General features: G+C 43.7%; 1 protein-coding gene across 2 annotated transcripts in view; it reads left to right on the plus strand.

The window, feature by feature from the left end:
- The window catches only part of CASTOR2 (cytosolic arginine sensor for mTORC1 subunit 2), a 172378-nt gene that overhangs the window by 23144 nt on the left and 133855 nt on the right, over window positions 1-15379 (plus strand). Inside the window, exon 1 of one of the 2 annotated variants that reach the window (XM_073315844.2) lies at window positions 686-1506. The exons of the other annotated variant lie outside the window; for it this stretch is intronic. Within the exon in view, the coding sequence (XP_073171945.1) occupies window positions 1460-1506 (47 nt within the window). The 5' untranslated portion in view covers window positions 686-1459. Of the gene's footprint in view, window positions 1-685; window positions 1507-15379 lie in introns of those variants that run through there. 2 annotated transcript variants of the gene reach the window in all.

Raw genomic sequence — 15379 nt, forward strand, 5'->3', positions numbered from 1 at the left:
CACGGCTTCTGACAAGGGTCCCTCCTCCAGCACCCAGGCTTCTGGTCACCCTGCTAAAAAAGTGCCCCAAAAGCAAGTAACCATGTCCCCAATATGGAAATTGGCAAACAGCCTTGGCACCAACCGCACTGGCCGTTCTAGACACCGATTCAGTGGGACCATCTGGCACCACTGGTACCACGAGAGCTAAGGACTTTAAACAAGCCAGCTCAGACACAGATGCTAAAGGGAAATGAAAACCCCATGCCTCGGCAGCAACTCAGGCAAAGCCGCGATCAACACACAGCGGTGCGGCGCGGCACGGCACCGGTCCAGACTTTGGCTCCCTCTTTGACCTCCACTGAAATTTCGGCCTCATAAAATAAAATTAAGCTACTTTCTCAAGTCTGTCATAAGCCAGTAGAGCAGAATTAACAAGATTTGATAACGTGCAGAAAATGACTATAAAATTAGCATCGTCTTATCCTGCCCTTTGCTAACTGCTGACTTAAAAGTGAGATTTCACTCCTGTTTGGTACAGGAGGGAGTTGAATTCTGTTCAGGCTCATGTATCATCTACAGCATCGTTAACTAAATTTCTTTTGCAAAAAGAACAGGAGGACCTGTGGCACCTTAGAGACTAACAAATTTATTTGAGCGTAAGCTTTCGAAAGCTTACGCTCAAATAAATTTGTTAGTCTCTAAGGTGCCACAGGTCCTTCTTTTTTCGTTATTACTGGTGGTGCACAAACCAGCAAGAACCTAGCATGACTCAGTACGTCTACACTGCAGTCAGAGGTGTGACTGCCAACACCTGTCGCCAAGTAGCTTTGATCTCACTCGGTCAGGTAACAACAGCAGCAAAGCTAGCAGCCTACGCGGCAATATGAGCTAGTTTCTCAAGTGCATACCCAGGATACGGGGGAGGCTTATACAGCCTGTGGTACTTCAGCGTCACTGCTGCCGTCACTCGAACTGGCTAGATCAAAGATAGCTCAGATACGTCTACACCTGCAGCGGTCACCTCAGACTGCAGTGTAGGCATACCCTGCGCGAGTCCCGGTTGAGCTTTCAGTACCGGCAGCTAAAGGAAATCCCCAGTTTGTTTGTAAACTTAGCAAACGTATTATGAAAATTGAGTAAAGGTGACATAGTAGGAGCCCCACGTGTCACTTTCTCAAAGAAACGCTGGTCGTAATGCCACGGTACAGCCTCTGGAAGAGCCACAATCGAGACAGTTTTGTTCTCTGTCCTGTTGTCACAATTGGTAGAGAGTGGTAGCCTTAACCCACGAGTTGTGCTTTAGAGAGGTGATCACTGTGTGTAAGGCAGGAGGCACAAGGGTAATAATTTTGAGCTGCTGTCTCTCAGGGGCACAGACAGCTTCCTCCCCTCCACCTGACCCCCACCCCACACTCCCACCCTGAGAAAATGTTGTACTGTCCTTTGCAGCAGGCAGAGTTCCCAGCAGTCTGAGGGTATGATGGCTCAAAGAGCACTGGCAGCCTCTCTGTCTGAATCTTGGAAGTAAGTTTGCTTTGTTGAGAGCCGGACGGTATACAGTTAAATACACTTGCAGATCAATTTGTCTTTTGCTGTTTGGCAATTTCTGGGTTTTTTTTGGCAGGGGTGGGATGGGAAGAGAGGGGTTGAAAACATGACGTCATGGGTAGGGGATATTGCCACACTGGTAATTCCCAGACCCTGTAGCATATCCCAGCATGGTGCTCTTGTCCACCCAAAGTTCTGGGACTGAATGAGCATCTTCTTTCCCTTGTAAGCCCTAAAGGAACCCCATTTGATGTGCTAGGATTGTTGTTCTGGCTTTGATAAGGTGACTATTAACTTAGTTTTATATAAAGTAAAAAGTCCCCTAATGTTGTTGTTAATATTTTAGTACACATCCTAAATTTTTCTACCCCCTATGGCCCAGGAATTGCCTACTTCCTGGCCACTCTCCAAGTACCATCTTGTTCTCTTCCTCCTGTACAACTAGGCACAGAAGGATTAGACTTTTATCGGTAAATGTTGGTTTCAGCTTACATACACAAACCGATGAAAAGATAATTCCATTGATGATTCAAAAACATTGAATCAATTTGTTTCAATAGTGTTGAAACAATACAATATAATTAAAATGTGTATGCAATATTAAATATAATGTACACAATATGAAATTGTCAGAATGAAATTAAATCAGTCAAAACGTAGCATTTTTATCTTTTATCAAAAGAAAATGTTTCACCCTATTGAAATCAGAAGTCAAAGTGATTCATTTCAGCACTTTTCCTTCAAAAATGTCACTGAAATTATTGTGTTCCCATAAAGTGTTTAGTTTTCACAAAACTGCCTTTTCTGACCGAAAACCATTCCTTTAAAAAATTTTTAACCATCCCCACAAAACAGTGAATGGCAAATGGGATTGTTCGAGTTAAACATAGTTAAAAGGTTTTTTAACAATGAAGAGAAAACACAGGAACAATCTTTGTTCTGAGTTTGTACAGCGCCTAGCACAATGGTGTCCTGATCCATGACTGGACCTCCTACATGCTACAATAATACAAAATAACAATAATCAGTAGAATTTGAAAAGCCTGCTTATCTCAGCAGTGTCCCTTAAATATCTCGATTTATGGAATGGGTACAGATCTGGTCCAGGAGCAATTTATGAGCACACACAAGGCTTCTTGTTTGACTCATCTTGCTGACGATCTTTTATTAAAGCTCTCGGCTCAAGGAGCTGTTTTTGAAGACTATATGGCCGTCCCCAAATTCCCAGGAAGGGGTTAGTTCAGCTGAAACTGGTTGTGTTTAACAAGTGGTGGTGACCTCACAGGTGGGTCTGTATAGTGTAAATTGTAGGTTGTATTCGAGACAGCATTTCACAGCAGGACTGCGGGTAGGGAGCTGGATGGAAAACTCTATCGTGGTTTAATGTTTAACCATCTTTTGCTTTCATGTGAGCTTGCAGGTTACAATAGCTGGTTTGTTCTTCTAGGCAGAACCGGGCTGGGATTAGCAGAAAACAATCCGCATGATACAATATGGACATGTATGAATGGTGGTTGCTCAAGCAGACAGAGATTTGCTAGGCCATGGGAAAAGAATATGATGCCGTGTGCTTGTATAACAGGAAGTGTCGTTGATACATGGAAGGATCCTGAGGGGTGTGTGTGTGTGTGTGTGTTTTTTTTTCCTTTTCTTATTGTGGTGCAACATAAGTATAAAGAGTCCTTAGAGGGCTGACTGCAGCCTGTAGTACCTTGGCTGTTGAGCCTGGAGCTCAAAGGAGTGTTGTGGAAAGGGGACCTCTCATTGGCAAGTGCTTATTTTAGAAACAGCATCCCAACAGGCTCTGTATAGTAGTAGTTGTTATATTCATCCTAGGACACCAAAATACTTCACAAATGTTGGTTAAGCCACAGAATGCCTGTTTGAGGTAGGTGAGGTAGGGTTGGCAATTTTGGTTGGACGTATTCTGTAGGTTTCTTCACAGGACATAATCTTTAATTCAAGATTAATCTTTAATTTCTGGAGACTCCAGGACAATCCTGGAGGGTGGGCAACCCTAAGGGGAGGGCATACTGTTTTCAGGGTTGCCAACCCTAAATGTTCAAAAACAATGAGTCAGGCCCTGAGAAATCATGAGGTTATTTTAAAAATAGTAAATTTGGGGTTCTTTTTATTTGCCTTTTTGTTTCTGAGTTTTCAAGGGTGCATTCGGTTCACAATTTCAGGCTTGTCTCTGCAACCCTGAGGGCTAGAGACTTAATATAAAAGAAAATAAGAAGAAAATTCAGATTTCTACATAATCACCTGACTCCAGGAGCAGAGGTTTTTAGGAAGATCACCAAATATCACAATAGAATAGCTAGAGTTGGCAACACTGCATTTTGTGGCTGGCAAAACAAGAGGGGTGACATGTTCAGGGTCACAGATTGAGTCAATGAAAGAGCCAATAATATTATTGTCATTATTATTATTTGTATTATCGTAGTACTTAGAAGCCCTAGCCATGGACCAGAATATTCTTATACCGGAGGCACTGTACAAACACTGGTCCAACCACAAGGCATGCTGGGCCAAATTTATCCCTGGTGTAACCTCCATTGAGATCATTAATCTGAATCTGGCCCACTGCTTTCACAGAAGAGTGTTCCATCCAGTCATTGGCAGTGATCGCTGGAGGCCATGGTGTGGGTACTGTGTGCTAATATGGTTTAGGGGAAATCAAGTGGGAAGACCAAGGATCCCACAGGAAAAGGAGCAGGCGAAATGACGCCGAGACCAGAAACGATTATCATCATGGTCTGTGAGTAGTGGAGAATGAAGGTTTCATCACATAGCTGAGGCAGTAACCTTGTTCAGGGTGCCTTATGTGCTATCTGAACACAAAGGGCTTATGTTTCATATCTCAGACTCTGTGTGAGCAAAGTCGAGTTGCTTCCTTTATTTGGGATTGGAAGGATTAGATTTTTGTTGGTAAATGTCGATTTCATACATGCAAACCAACTAAAAAAATATTTCCATCAATGATAATCTAAACTGACAGAGGGGCAAAATTGGGAGAACGCTGCTTGAGAACTTACTTAGAGTTTGATTTAAAGCTGTTTACTCGGTATAGATTGACACATGATGTTGACAGTTTGTGTTTTAATTGTTGTAAAGCTTTAACTTTTTGAATCCCAATGTCTGCTGTCATAAATAATTACTGTTCGATTCCGCCCCCCCCACCCAATTTCCTGCAACTATGAACCTTTAAATTGATATGAAAATGCTTAAAAAACATAATTTTATGGAACCGTGACAAATTCAATAGATAAAAATAAAGAAACTAAACATTAAACATCTCTATTATCCATCAAAATTATTAAAATAAATAATCTAATTCTGCCAAGGCTACCTGCATTGGAAAATGAGGGAATGTGGCTTCTTAGGTGCTTGATCATTATGTTAGGTAGTGAATGGATGGAGCTGATGGTGCAGACCTCTGTTTGAAACTCTTCTGGGAGGAACTAAAGTTGTGTTTAAAAACCAGGTTGATGAGGAAGGGAAAGGCTCCCCTCAGAGTCCTTCCCTTTGCCCTTATTGCACATGAAATGGCTATCGCCGTTAAGTTCAGATTCTTTAGCACTAAGAAATGTAATAACTGTATTTCTGCTGTGATGGCTAGTGCTCGAATGGATAAATATGACAACACACCTTGGACTGTGGAAGGTCAATACCACTTTCACTTTACTGTGGTAGCTTTTGGGAAATCCCTGTTTGTGAGAGCCCTCAAACTTGGCCTCAGAGATGCATTTTCAGTGCAGTGGACAGGGCAATTCAGGGCTCAGATGCTGTAACTGCTGGTCCCAAATGTGTGAACGAGTCCTCCACCCTCATGACTGCCCTTAGGTTTTCAGCCAGCCTGCGAGGTGTTGCATGTGCATTACCCGCCATCCTGCCACATTATGATGAACACTGTCTGAGTGTTGCATTCTCTCCCTGGGCTCTCAGTGTCCCAGACTCTTAACAGGATCTGTGGGATCCTTGCAGGTTTCACACTTGCTGATCCTTTGCACTTTCAGCAAGCCCATAGACTCCCTGAGGGATTCTCTCTCTCCCCATTGCCTTGTTCTCTTCTCTCACTGTTGCTCTGCAGAACCCCTGCACCCTATAGGTGGTTCTGCTCTGTAGAGCCAAGAGAAACTTGTCCTACCCAAGCATCTGAAGGTAAGTAGGTATTTACCTTCCATCTCTGGTAGGGGGACCAGTTCCTCAACCTGGTCTCCTTGGAGGCACCAGGCTGCTACACCTCTACATTAAAGTAGGGAATACAGAGCTTGTTTAAGCTCCGATTGTTGGCAGTAAAAATGTGTGGGGATAAGAGAGTACAGATGCAGAAGTCAGAATAGTTTAGTTCAGTAATTGGGCTTGACTGGTACTGTGTGTGATGGGTTCCCTCCGGGGTGCCATCTGGAACTGGGGTACCACTGAGACCCCAACCCACCCGCCTGGGCTCCCTTTACACTGTATGGCTGTGACAAGCTGCCCAGCCCACAAACAGGTAGGGACACACCCAGCTGCAGTTACATGCAGTCGCTGTGACCAGCCCTGCATGGGAACTTTCCAGCAAGGGAACTTCCCAGCTACTCAGGCACACACCCCTTTTGGAGTGTAAAGCCACAATGTACACCCTCTTGCGCTGCACAGGGAACTGAACTGTGTAAGCTTGTGAAATTCGCCCCTTCCCTCAATGTGGAGAGGAAAACACAACAGATTTCTGCCCCAACTTATGACTCCCACACACTGGTTTTAAACAAAGCAAAAACCAGTTTATTAACTACAAAGGATAGATTTTAAGTGATTATAAGGGATAGCAAACCGATCAAAGTAGATTACCTAGCAAATAAACAAAAACGCAAACTAAGCTTAATATACTAAAGAGATGGGATATGAATAGCAGATCCTCACCGTAGGTGATGATAAAAGCAGGCTGCAGATTCTTAAGGGGCAAGCTGCACTTGCTTACAGCTTGGAATCCCCCGATGTTTCTTTCACAGGCTAAAAATCCCTTTAGCCTCAGTCCAGCACTTCACCCCCATTCATTCTTTGTTCCTGAGGTGCTTCCAGGAGTCTCCTTGGGTTGGGAGTCAGTGAAGACCCACAATGATGTCAGTCCCCTGCCTTATATAGCTTTTGCATATGGCAGGAACCCTTTGTTCCAAACCGTGGTTCCCACACCAATCAGTGGAAAAATACTGACATCCCAAGATGGAGTCCAGCACTAGGTGACTTGGTCACATGTCCATGTAGCAGCCATTACTCGGAGCTTGTCTGCAGCGTCCTCAGGAAAGCTCCACAGGTGTGAAATAAGCTTTTTCTAAGGCCTGTTTTTCTCCCTAATGGTTGATTAACTTGAATGGGCCCTTCCCAGCCAGCCATTTAGACTGAGAGCCTTTTGCCTAGTGGGCGTTCCCCATGTGTAAACACATCTGTAATACAGATACACAGTCAATCTTCCTAACTTCGGGTACAAAATACATACAAATAGGATTTACTGAATCCAACTATCCTATCCTTTTCAATGATCTCACGTGACCTATCTTGCATAAAATATAGCATAATTATGATGTACTCATATCGTCATATCTCTAGGAAGAATATGGGGTGCAGTATCACACTGAGGTCAGTAAAGTAAAAAAGCAATGAATGAAAATTAATACTTGGGGAAGGAGGGGCAATGTGAGCTTGAGGCAGAGTTGTCTGGCACTAGTTCTTGACAGTTCACAGGCCTATGACTTTGCTGCCACAGTGGTGTTTGTGTAGGCTCCCTGTGGCACACAAACGCATGAACTGCATGTAAATGTGACAATTACCAATGGAACGCTACACTCGGATGCAGCGGGCGGTGTGGTGGCTGGTTGGTTGGTTGGGTTATTTTATTTTGCAGTGGCTTAGCTTGTGCAGTCCATTATTTATTTTAAGGTCTAACAGGATCCCTTTGGCAACTTTCACAACGTTTATTTTATGGGAACATGAACGTTAATGGGTGTTCACTGTAAGTGGGTGTGGACCAGAGCATCGGACCTTTTTGTTCCCCTCCGCTGCATGTGCGCGGCGTTTTCGCACCTGATCCAATTGTGGATCAAAATGGCATGACTTGGGCCCAGCATTAGCAAGTTCGCCTCTTATTCTTTTTGGCAGGTGGTTGCAGGCAGGAGCAAGAAGGGAGGCTAATTGAAAATCTGAACATAATTTTGTGTTTAGCTCTTAGGGTTGTAGCTCTTCTTGTAGATTCATATTTCCTGTGGGATCTTCAATTTCTTCTGCAGAGTGCATTTGAATTTTTAAACACATTATGAGCATAAGTGCATATAATCAACTCCCCCTTCCTCACATACTGTATGAACTTTCTATCAATTTGTTTGCGATTATAGCCTTAGATTCCAGATACTCTTTTTTATAATTCTCACCTTTATAAATAATATTTATTTATACAGTACACAGATGTGTTAACGCACAGATCCCCACCCGAAAGATCTCTCAGAGCAGTGAAACCTGTCTTAAAACTTCATTCTCGCGGCTGATAAAAATCTGTAGCAGAAGAGATCTTCAGTTAGGTTGTACTTGGCATGTTTGGGGATTTTGGGGGATGAGATGAATTTGGAGAACTATTCTCTTAAAATATTTTGAATTTTTACTTTTTGGTTAAATCATCAGGACACTTTGGAAGGGGAGGGAGGGAGAAAAGAGCAGCACGTCTCTGTAACTTGATATGTAACTTAAGCTGAGGTATACGCAAAGCGATTTAAAGAGCATCCACACTGCAATAATTCCCCATCCTCCCTGGTAAGTCCAACCATCTGTTCTGTAGATCTGTATGGAGTTGCTGATGTGTGAATATTGATTTATAGCGCGCTTACGCTTTGATTGAAACATGCAGACTTAGTCCAAGTATCCGGCAATTAACTCTGCAGGTGCATGAGTTCGCCCACATGCAACAAGTTTCAGGATCAGGGCCTTAATGCCCATTTGAAAAGTAGCCTCTGTTCTTATGTGATTCCAGAGAGTACATGCCAGCTCCTCCGCTGGCACAAGGAAAATGCAGCTAAAACTGTAGGGAAACTGCCAGTGGCGGTGAAGTACAGAGAGACTGCAGCACAGATACTGGGAAACAAGCTTAAAAGGAAACAGTCACATTTGCTGAATAATCCTTGATCCTACTGCTGGATCTATAAAATGGTTTCATGAGGATTCCACTCACGGTGGATGCCTATACCTATGAGGCAGCCTTTTAAAATCGTTGCAGGTCTGCCGGTACAGATCAGGTTGCAGGATCAGAGCCGAAGTGGTTACAGTGGAAGTTTGGGCAATGGGACTGTTAGGCCGTTTCCCACCTCTGCTACTGTCTTGCTCTGTAACCTTGGACGTCTCCTGTAAATTCTCTATGCCTCCATTTTTTTCCCTTTGGGAAGATGGGGATAATTTCCCTACCCCCACAGTGGGGTTATGAGGGTTCACTTAAATGTCTCTGAAGTACTTTTGAGATCCATCAGGGGAAGGCGCTGTAAAGCCCCAGCATCCCCAGCTGCTCGTGTAGACAGACCCCTGCTCCAATGCAGAGCTCCATTCACTTCTCTTGGACTCTACATCAGCCCAGCTGTCTGCCCACATGGGACAGCTTGCGGAATCCCAGGCCTAAGTGCTTCTTAAATAGCTGCAGAGATCAGTATTCTTAATGTGATTAGGTGAACGGAATAAAATTACTTCCTGATAACATGAGTGCTGAGAAATAGAACATATGAGAGACAGCATCTATTAATTTCTGTTCTTAAGGAATCCGACATAGCCACGTGTGGCTCCTTTCCAGCCACCTCTTCAGTGAAGTCTGGTCTGCCCTTCGAACAAGTAAATGAATACACGTAGCAGTCACACTACTGTCAGTTGTTGGCCTGGGCAGAAAGCATACCCATCTAAAATGTTCATTCTGTTGAACAGAATGTTTTGGGGGGGCGGGGGGGGGGGTGGTTGTTGTTTTTTGACAAAATTGAGCAAAAAGCAAATTTGGTGGTTTCAGTTCTCTTCTCTCCCCCCCCCTCCTTTTTTTTATCCCCCACTGTTGAAACCAAAATGTTTTGACCAAAATGAAAAATTTCCACAGAGAATTTTTGTCCAAAAAAAAAAAATTACATTCCTCATGGGGGTGAATATGGACTTCCACATTTCTAGGGCCTGGATTGTGCAATTTACAGCATGCAGGCAGACTGCTGCCATGCCTTCCCTGGCGCTGAGGGTAGTCTTAGCTGCGTGTTTTAAATGCAATATCAGGACCAAAGAATGGATCTGTTCAGCGTTCAGAGACAGGGAACCATGTAAATACTTAGCTGAATGAGTTGTGGAACTGGTTGAAGACCAATTGAGGGGAAAAAATGGCAATTTCTCTCCCTTGCTTTTTTATCAACATTTTGATGACAAATTTCAGCAGATGTGAATTTCAAAATCCTTTCTGCTCCCTCTAGAAGCAAGTTTTGGTCATGGGGTAATGGGAAAGCTTGTTAATACTTTAAAGGGCAAGTTGAATGATTTTTTTAAAAAAGCAAAACAAAACCTTTTTGCCCTCTTAGTGTGCGTTGAGACATACTCAGTGCTCCCATAATCTGCACTAGATGCTCAGTCCTGTGTTTCAATATTTAAACTAAAACAGGGGACTATTTTTCCCTCCATGTACATAGTAAAAATCCAGAGTCCTAATAAGTGAATTATTTTTATTTCAATAAAATATTTCTCAAATTCCTTTAACCTGTTGTCATGTTTTTCTCGCAAACATGTGCAACATCTTGTGGACACAGGGCTGAATTCTGAGATGAGATAAACTGCATGTCTCCATTTATCTCAGAGTTTTAGCTTCATGTGCAAACTGGAAAGGAGGGATTCCAGGCGAAGTATATCTCGGGTGATGCAGCACGAATCCCAGAATGTGTGTGTGTGTGTAATCCAGAGGGATTACAGCATGCACAGATTAAATGCCGTGATCCGGGGTTGTAAAATTGGAGCATTTACTCTGGGTAAATAAGATGGGAAGCAAGGTATGAATTTAACCAAGTCAGTAACAAACTATCGCTGCTCCCTAGTGCACACTTAACCTGTTTTTAAAACGACATTTACGCAAGCCTAAATACATATTTACCTGAGAAACCACACCATAAATAAAAAAAACTATTCTGGTCTCTCTGGCAAAAACAAAATAACATTGCACAGAGTTCCTTTCTATTTAAAAGGTTTCAGAGGAACAGCCGTGTTAGTCTGTATTCGCAAAAAGAAAAGGAGTACTTGTGGCACCTTAGAGACTAACCAATTTATTTGAGCATGAGCTTTCGTGAGCTACAGCTCACTTCATCAGATGTTTACCGTGGAAACTGCAGCAGACTTTATATACACACAGAAATCATGAAACAATACCTCCTCCCAAACAAAAGGAGGTATTGTTTCATGATTTCTGTGTGTATATAAAGTCTGCTGCAGTTTCCACGGTAAACATCTGATGAAGTGAGCTGTAGCTCACGAAAGCTCATGCTCAAATAAATTGGTTAGTCTCTAAGGTGCCACAAGTACTCCTTTTCTTTTTTCTATTTAAAAGTGGGCTATTCAGGAATGAGCAAAGGGTCAAATCCACAGTGGAGCCACCTTATATTGATTTAGGCTATATTCTGTTTGGTGTGATTGCAAAGTCTAGTATAGTGTGAGGGGTCCAACTTAACGGTTTAGGTAGGGGTAGCTGAGTGTGTCCTCATAAGGAGATCAGATGAGGAATTTGAGCTTGGCCAACTCATCGTTAGGCATTATAAAAGGAGCACATGCGACCTCTGAATGGGAGTGGATAACCCTGTACAGTCATGTGTTTCATTTAGCTCAGGAATGAGATTCACAGGTTCTAAATGGATCCATATCCACCAGGAAGTGGCATTGACTTGATATGGAGGACTAGGTGAAACATAACTGTGGAGGAGGCTGGAGGATCCCTAGAAAAGACCAATGCTTGAAATGAAAAATGGGCAACAAACTCGGAGCGTCCAAGAAACCGAGCTTTAATGTAGACACTCTTGACCCTTACCCGGGCTGTTACTTGTGCTCAGTCTTGGATGTGTGCTTCCAAGGATGTCATGCTGGCCTTAACTTCCCAGTGTGTGGCCTTCGGTTTGTGTTACAATGAACCTGATTTTGTATTTGATCCACATTACATACCAAAAAAACCCACGCTTTCTGAGGCCTTCCTCCTAAACTGTCTGATACAGACTAACACGGCTGCTACTCTGAAACCTGTATAAGGGAGGTTAGTGTAGGTGAAAGGTGCCTGATTGATCACTCAAGTCACGTGTTCCTCTCTGGAGCCGCAGGGCCAATGCAATTGCCATTGTATCCCAGCCCTGAACTGGCACCAGCAGAGCAATGAGAGGGCAGAATGTAGCACTCAGTATTTACAGTCCCATCCCAGAGGCATATTATCACACAAAGGTGCTTATTTGAGTCTTTGCCTCTCTGCTGAGCAGGATGTGATTTATGATGAGTGGCTTTGATAGAATGGAAATCTCCATTGTCTACGTTGCAAACCAACTTTTTTTGGCAAAACATATTTGGAAGTAAGAGCTACAGTATTAGTTCTTGCTCCCGCTTTTGAGAGTGAAGTGTGAAATTCCTCCTTGCTTATTAGAACTGTGTCCAATGGTTCCTTAGAGCCGAATCTCCTCCCTCCATTTGAGCCAATAGCATTAAACAGAGGAGGTGACGAGATAGTAAATTAATTTTAATCCCGGTGAATTCCAAATACTCTGTGGTGCTAACGAGAGTGTGTGCTTAGGTTTTTGTGACCTTCAGAATAATATTGAGAGGTAGGACTGGGATTTACTTTTACAGCCAACCATTGCCACATTGCTCAATAAAAACCCTGTTCGGTTTCCAAAAATATTAGGAAACCCAAGATGGTATTGGAAGGGGGGAAAAAAATCAACTGCATTTTAAAGATCATGTTACAGGAAAACTTGAGATACTCTGCAGTGATATTTATTACCATGGTGGGGAGTGTTAAGTAGTCTGGCAGATGCATTGTGAATGTTAGCTGGAACTCCCTTCTGCTAGCATGTTGACTATGTGAATGAGTAGCAACTAGTGCATTTTAAGAAATGATCAGTTTCCTTTGCTATGGTGTTAGATGATTGCTTGTCCTGTTACTTGGGCTTGGAGACAAAGAATGTATGACAGTAGCCAGTGACTTCTAGTGATCTGTAGAATTCAGCTCTCCAAAGTGGCATATTGATCATGAGAGCTTATGATCCACTGCAAAGCAAAGCTATTGGCTGCTCTGCAAGAGAAATAGGTTGTGTCTAAAGAAGCGCAAAATAAAGTGGCACGTTGGGCCCGAATCTGGTGTCTCCTTGTTGCATATGAGGGATAACTCAGAGTAGTTACACCAGTGTATGTGAACATAACAATCAAACCAACATAATCACTCTCCTGTAGCAACACCGCTTAAACGTGTAGCAACGTAACCACAGGGGTGAGCACGGAATTTCATGGGTGATTCACTGTACAGGTGGGTAAAATTGCTCCTCTCTTGTGTATCCTTTATGATTCTGCTTGGATTTATTGTAATAATTAAATAAATCAGTGTTTGTGAGTAGCCGCTTTCTTCCACTGTAATTTTTAAAAATTGCTTGGAGGTGGAAAATGAAACCTCGGGTCTTTTGTGGTTTTGTCTTGTGTGGTTTTTCAAGAGAATGGCTAGGCAGATGTGGCCTCGTTAGGAGAATTTAAATACCTTCTTTTCTCTGAGGAAATGTAGCGTTGGTGCAGGAGACTGAGCAGCCACTGTGCAAACATTCCCAAATCGCTCCCTCACCGCTGCCTACAAGGAGAGAACCAAATGCCTCACGTTTTCCTCTGGGGCAGAACCTTACTTTTTTTCTGTCCCCATTTTTGTCCAGTCACCAAGATAATAGATCTCCTAATGATAGTGAATCCACTAAGGGGGGGTGGGGCTTCATAGTTGTCTTCTCTGCAGCTTGCATGACGTGGAAATAGCTTCCAATCTCTGCAAAAGGGAAAAAACCCTCCTTGGGTGCAGCCAGGTTGTCATGAGTCAGTGCAAAGAGGAGCCATAGTTTCTTTTTGGGTGCCCGATGTGGGGACACAAGTAAGCTACTTCTGTGCCTGAGGTGGTCTGTTAGTTAATCACTGGATGTGGGGCTTGGGAGATCTGGTTCCTTTCTAGACTGCCACAGACTCACCTGTATGACCTTGAGCTAATCAATTGGGGCCAGATTTTTCAAGTGCCCAGCATCCGTAAGTGGGGTCAGGGTTTCATACCATGCTTTTTAAAATGTGGTCACTTATTTCAGTGCTTGAGTGGGAGCAGAAGTCTGAAACTTTGGGCCTTGATTTCTTTCTGTCTCAGTTGCCTGTCTATAAAATGGGGATGATAATCCTTCCTTTCTCCCACCCTCTTTCTGTCTTGTCTGACTCAGACTGTAAGCTCTTCAGGGCAGGGACTGTCTCTTACCATGTGTATGTGAAGCCCCCAGCACAATGAAGCTCTGATCTCAACTGAAGCCTTTCTCGGCAGCACCAGAAAACAAACACCGTAATAATTTCAGAACCCGTGTCTCCCAGCTAGCAATGCTGCTGGTGTCGCCTGCTCTGTTATATTTGTTTGTGTTTTTCCCATCTTTCTAATTATGCTGACATTTACTACCCGACAGCTGTAATCTGGGAAGGAAAGCAGCAAGCGGCAGGCTCTGCAGCTGACAACCACATTGTACCTTGGCTGCTTCTCAGCAAAGGGCCACAGCTGATCCACTTCCCTCTGGAGATGGGCCTGAATGCCATGGGGGCTGCAGCCGCCACTTCTCCAGCGCCCATGTTTGCAAGGTGTGCCTTGGAACTCATCCCCCACCAATCTTTACACCTTGGGGGTGTATCTCTCTGTGCGAATGCAGTGTAGACTTCTTCAACTGGCGGTAATGTATTTTATGGGACACGTATGTAGCTGGTTCGTGGCTCTGACGTTCTGTGAAGGGCAGTTTCCTTTTCTTCCATGGCAGTAGCTCCTTGCTGATCTGGCAGCTGGCTGAGAAGGTGTTACAGGGAGGGAATGAGTGTCATCACCTTCCTGTGTGTAGGTGTGTTGTGGCGGGACGGGGGCAGGGAAAAGTGGGTTGCTTTGGAGAAACACCACTGAAATGAACATGCCAACCGACAGCGTTGGCATTTCCCCGTCGAGGCCACACTTGATGAGTTTCCCTGTAGGTGAGGTTTTCTCTTGAATGTATTAACTCCCAGGCCATTGATTGCTGTCTAGAAACCTGTGGCTGATCCAGGTTCATTGCTTTTTCCTGCATGAGGGTGTATTGAGTTATCCCAGTGCCCACTGTTTTCCTCCTACACTCTTCCTGCCGCTTTCCTGGTCTAAAAGATAATCAGAAACCCAAACACCATGGTCCATCCTTGAACAACCTCCTGTTCAGTGTGGTTCACTCTGTTAGCTAAACCACGAAGCGCGACGATTTCTCAAGGGCTTTGAGATCCTGCAATAAATGGTGCTGTATCTTTTAAACCACATTTCCCTGCTCTTGGGGCTGGACTGTATTATAGATGTCCTCCTACTTTTGGAGCCCTTCAGAGTTACTACACCATTCTAGATGAGACAGAGTTCAATGGCAAACTGTAGTGCTCTGATGTTTCTAGATCATGCGTGCTTAGCAGGATATTTACTGCCTGTATGAGAGATAGAACCATAGCACTGCAGGGGCTTGTGATGGGGATGCCTGAGCACATGATTGGGGTCCAGAAGCTCCTATATTTTAATCCTGGCTCTGATCTGTGGCTCTGGGCAAATAGTGTATCCTCCATTTTTCAGTTTCCA

The sequence above is a fragment of the Lepidochelys kempii genome, chromosome 17 (assembly GCF_965140285.1).
Source record: "Lepidochelys kempii isolate rLepKem1 chromosome 17, rLepKem1.hap1, whole genome shotgun sequence".
Lineage (NCBI taxonomy): Eukaryota > Metazoa > Chordata > Testudines > Cheloniidae > Lepidochelys > Lepidochelys kempii.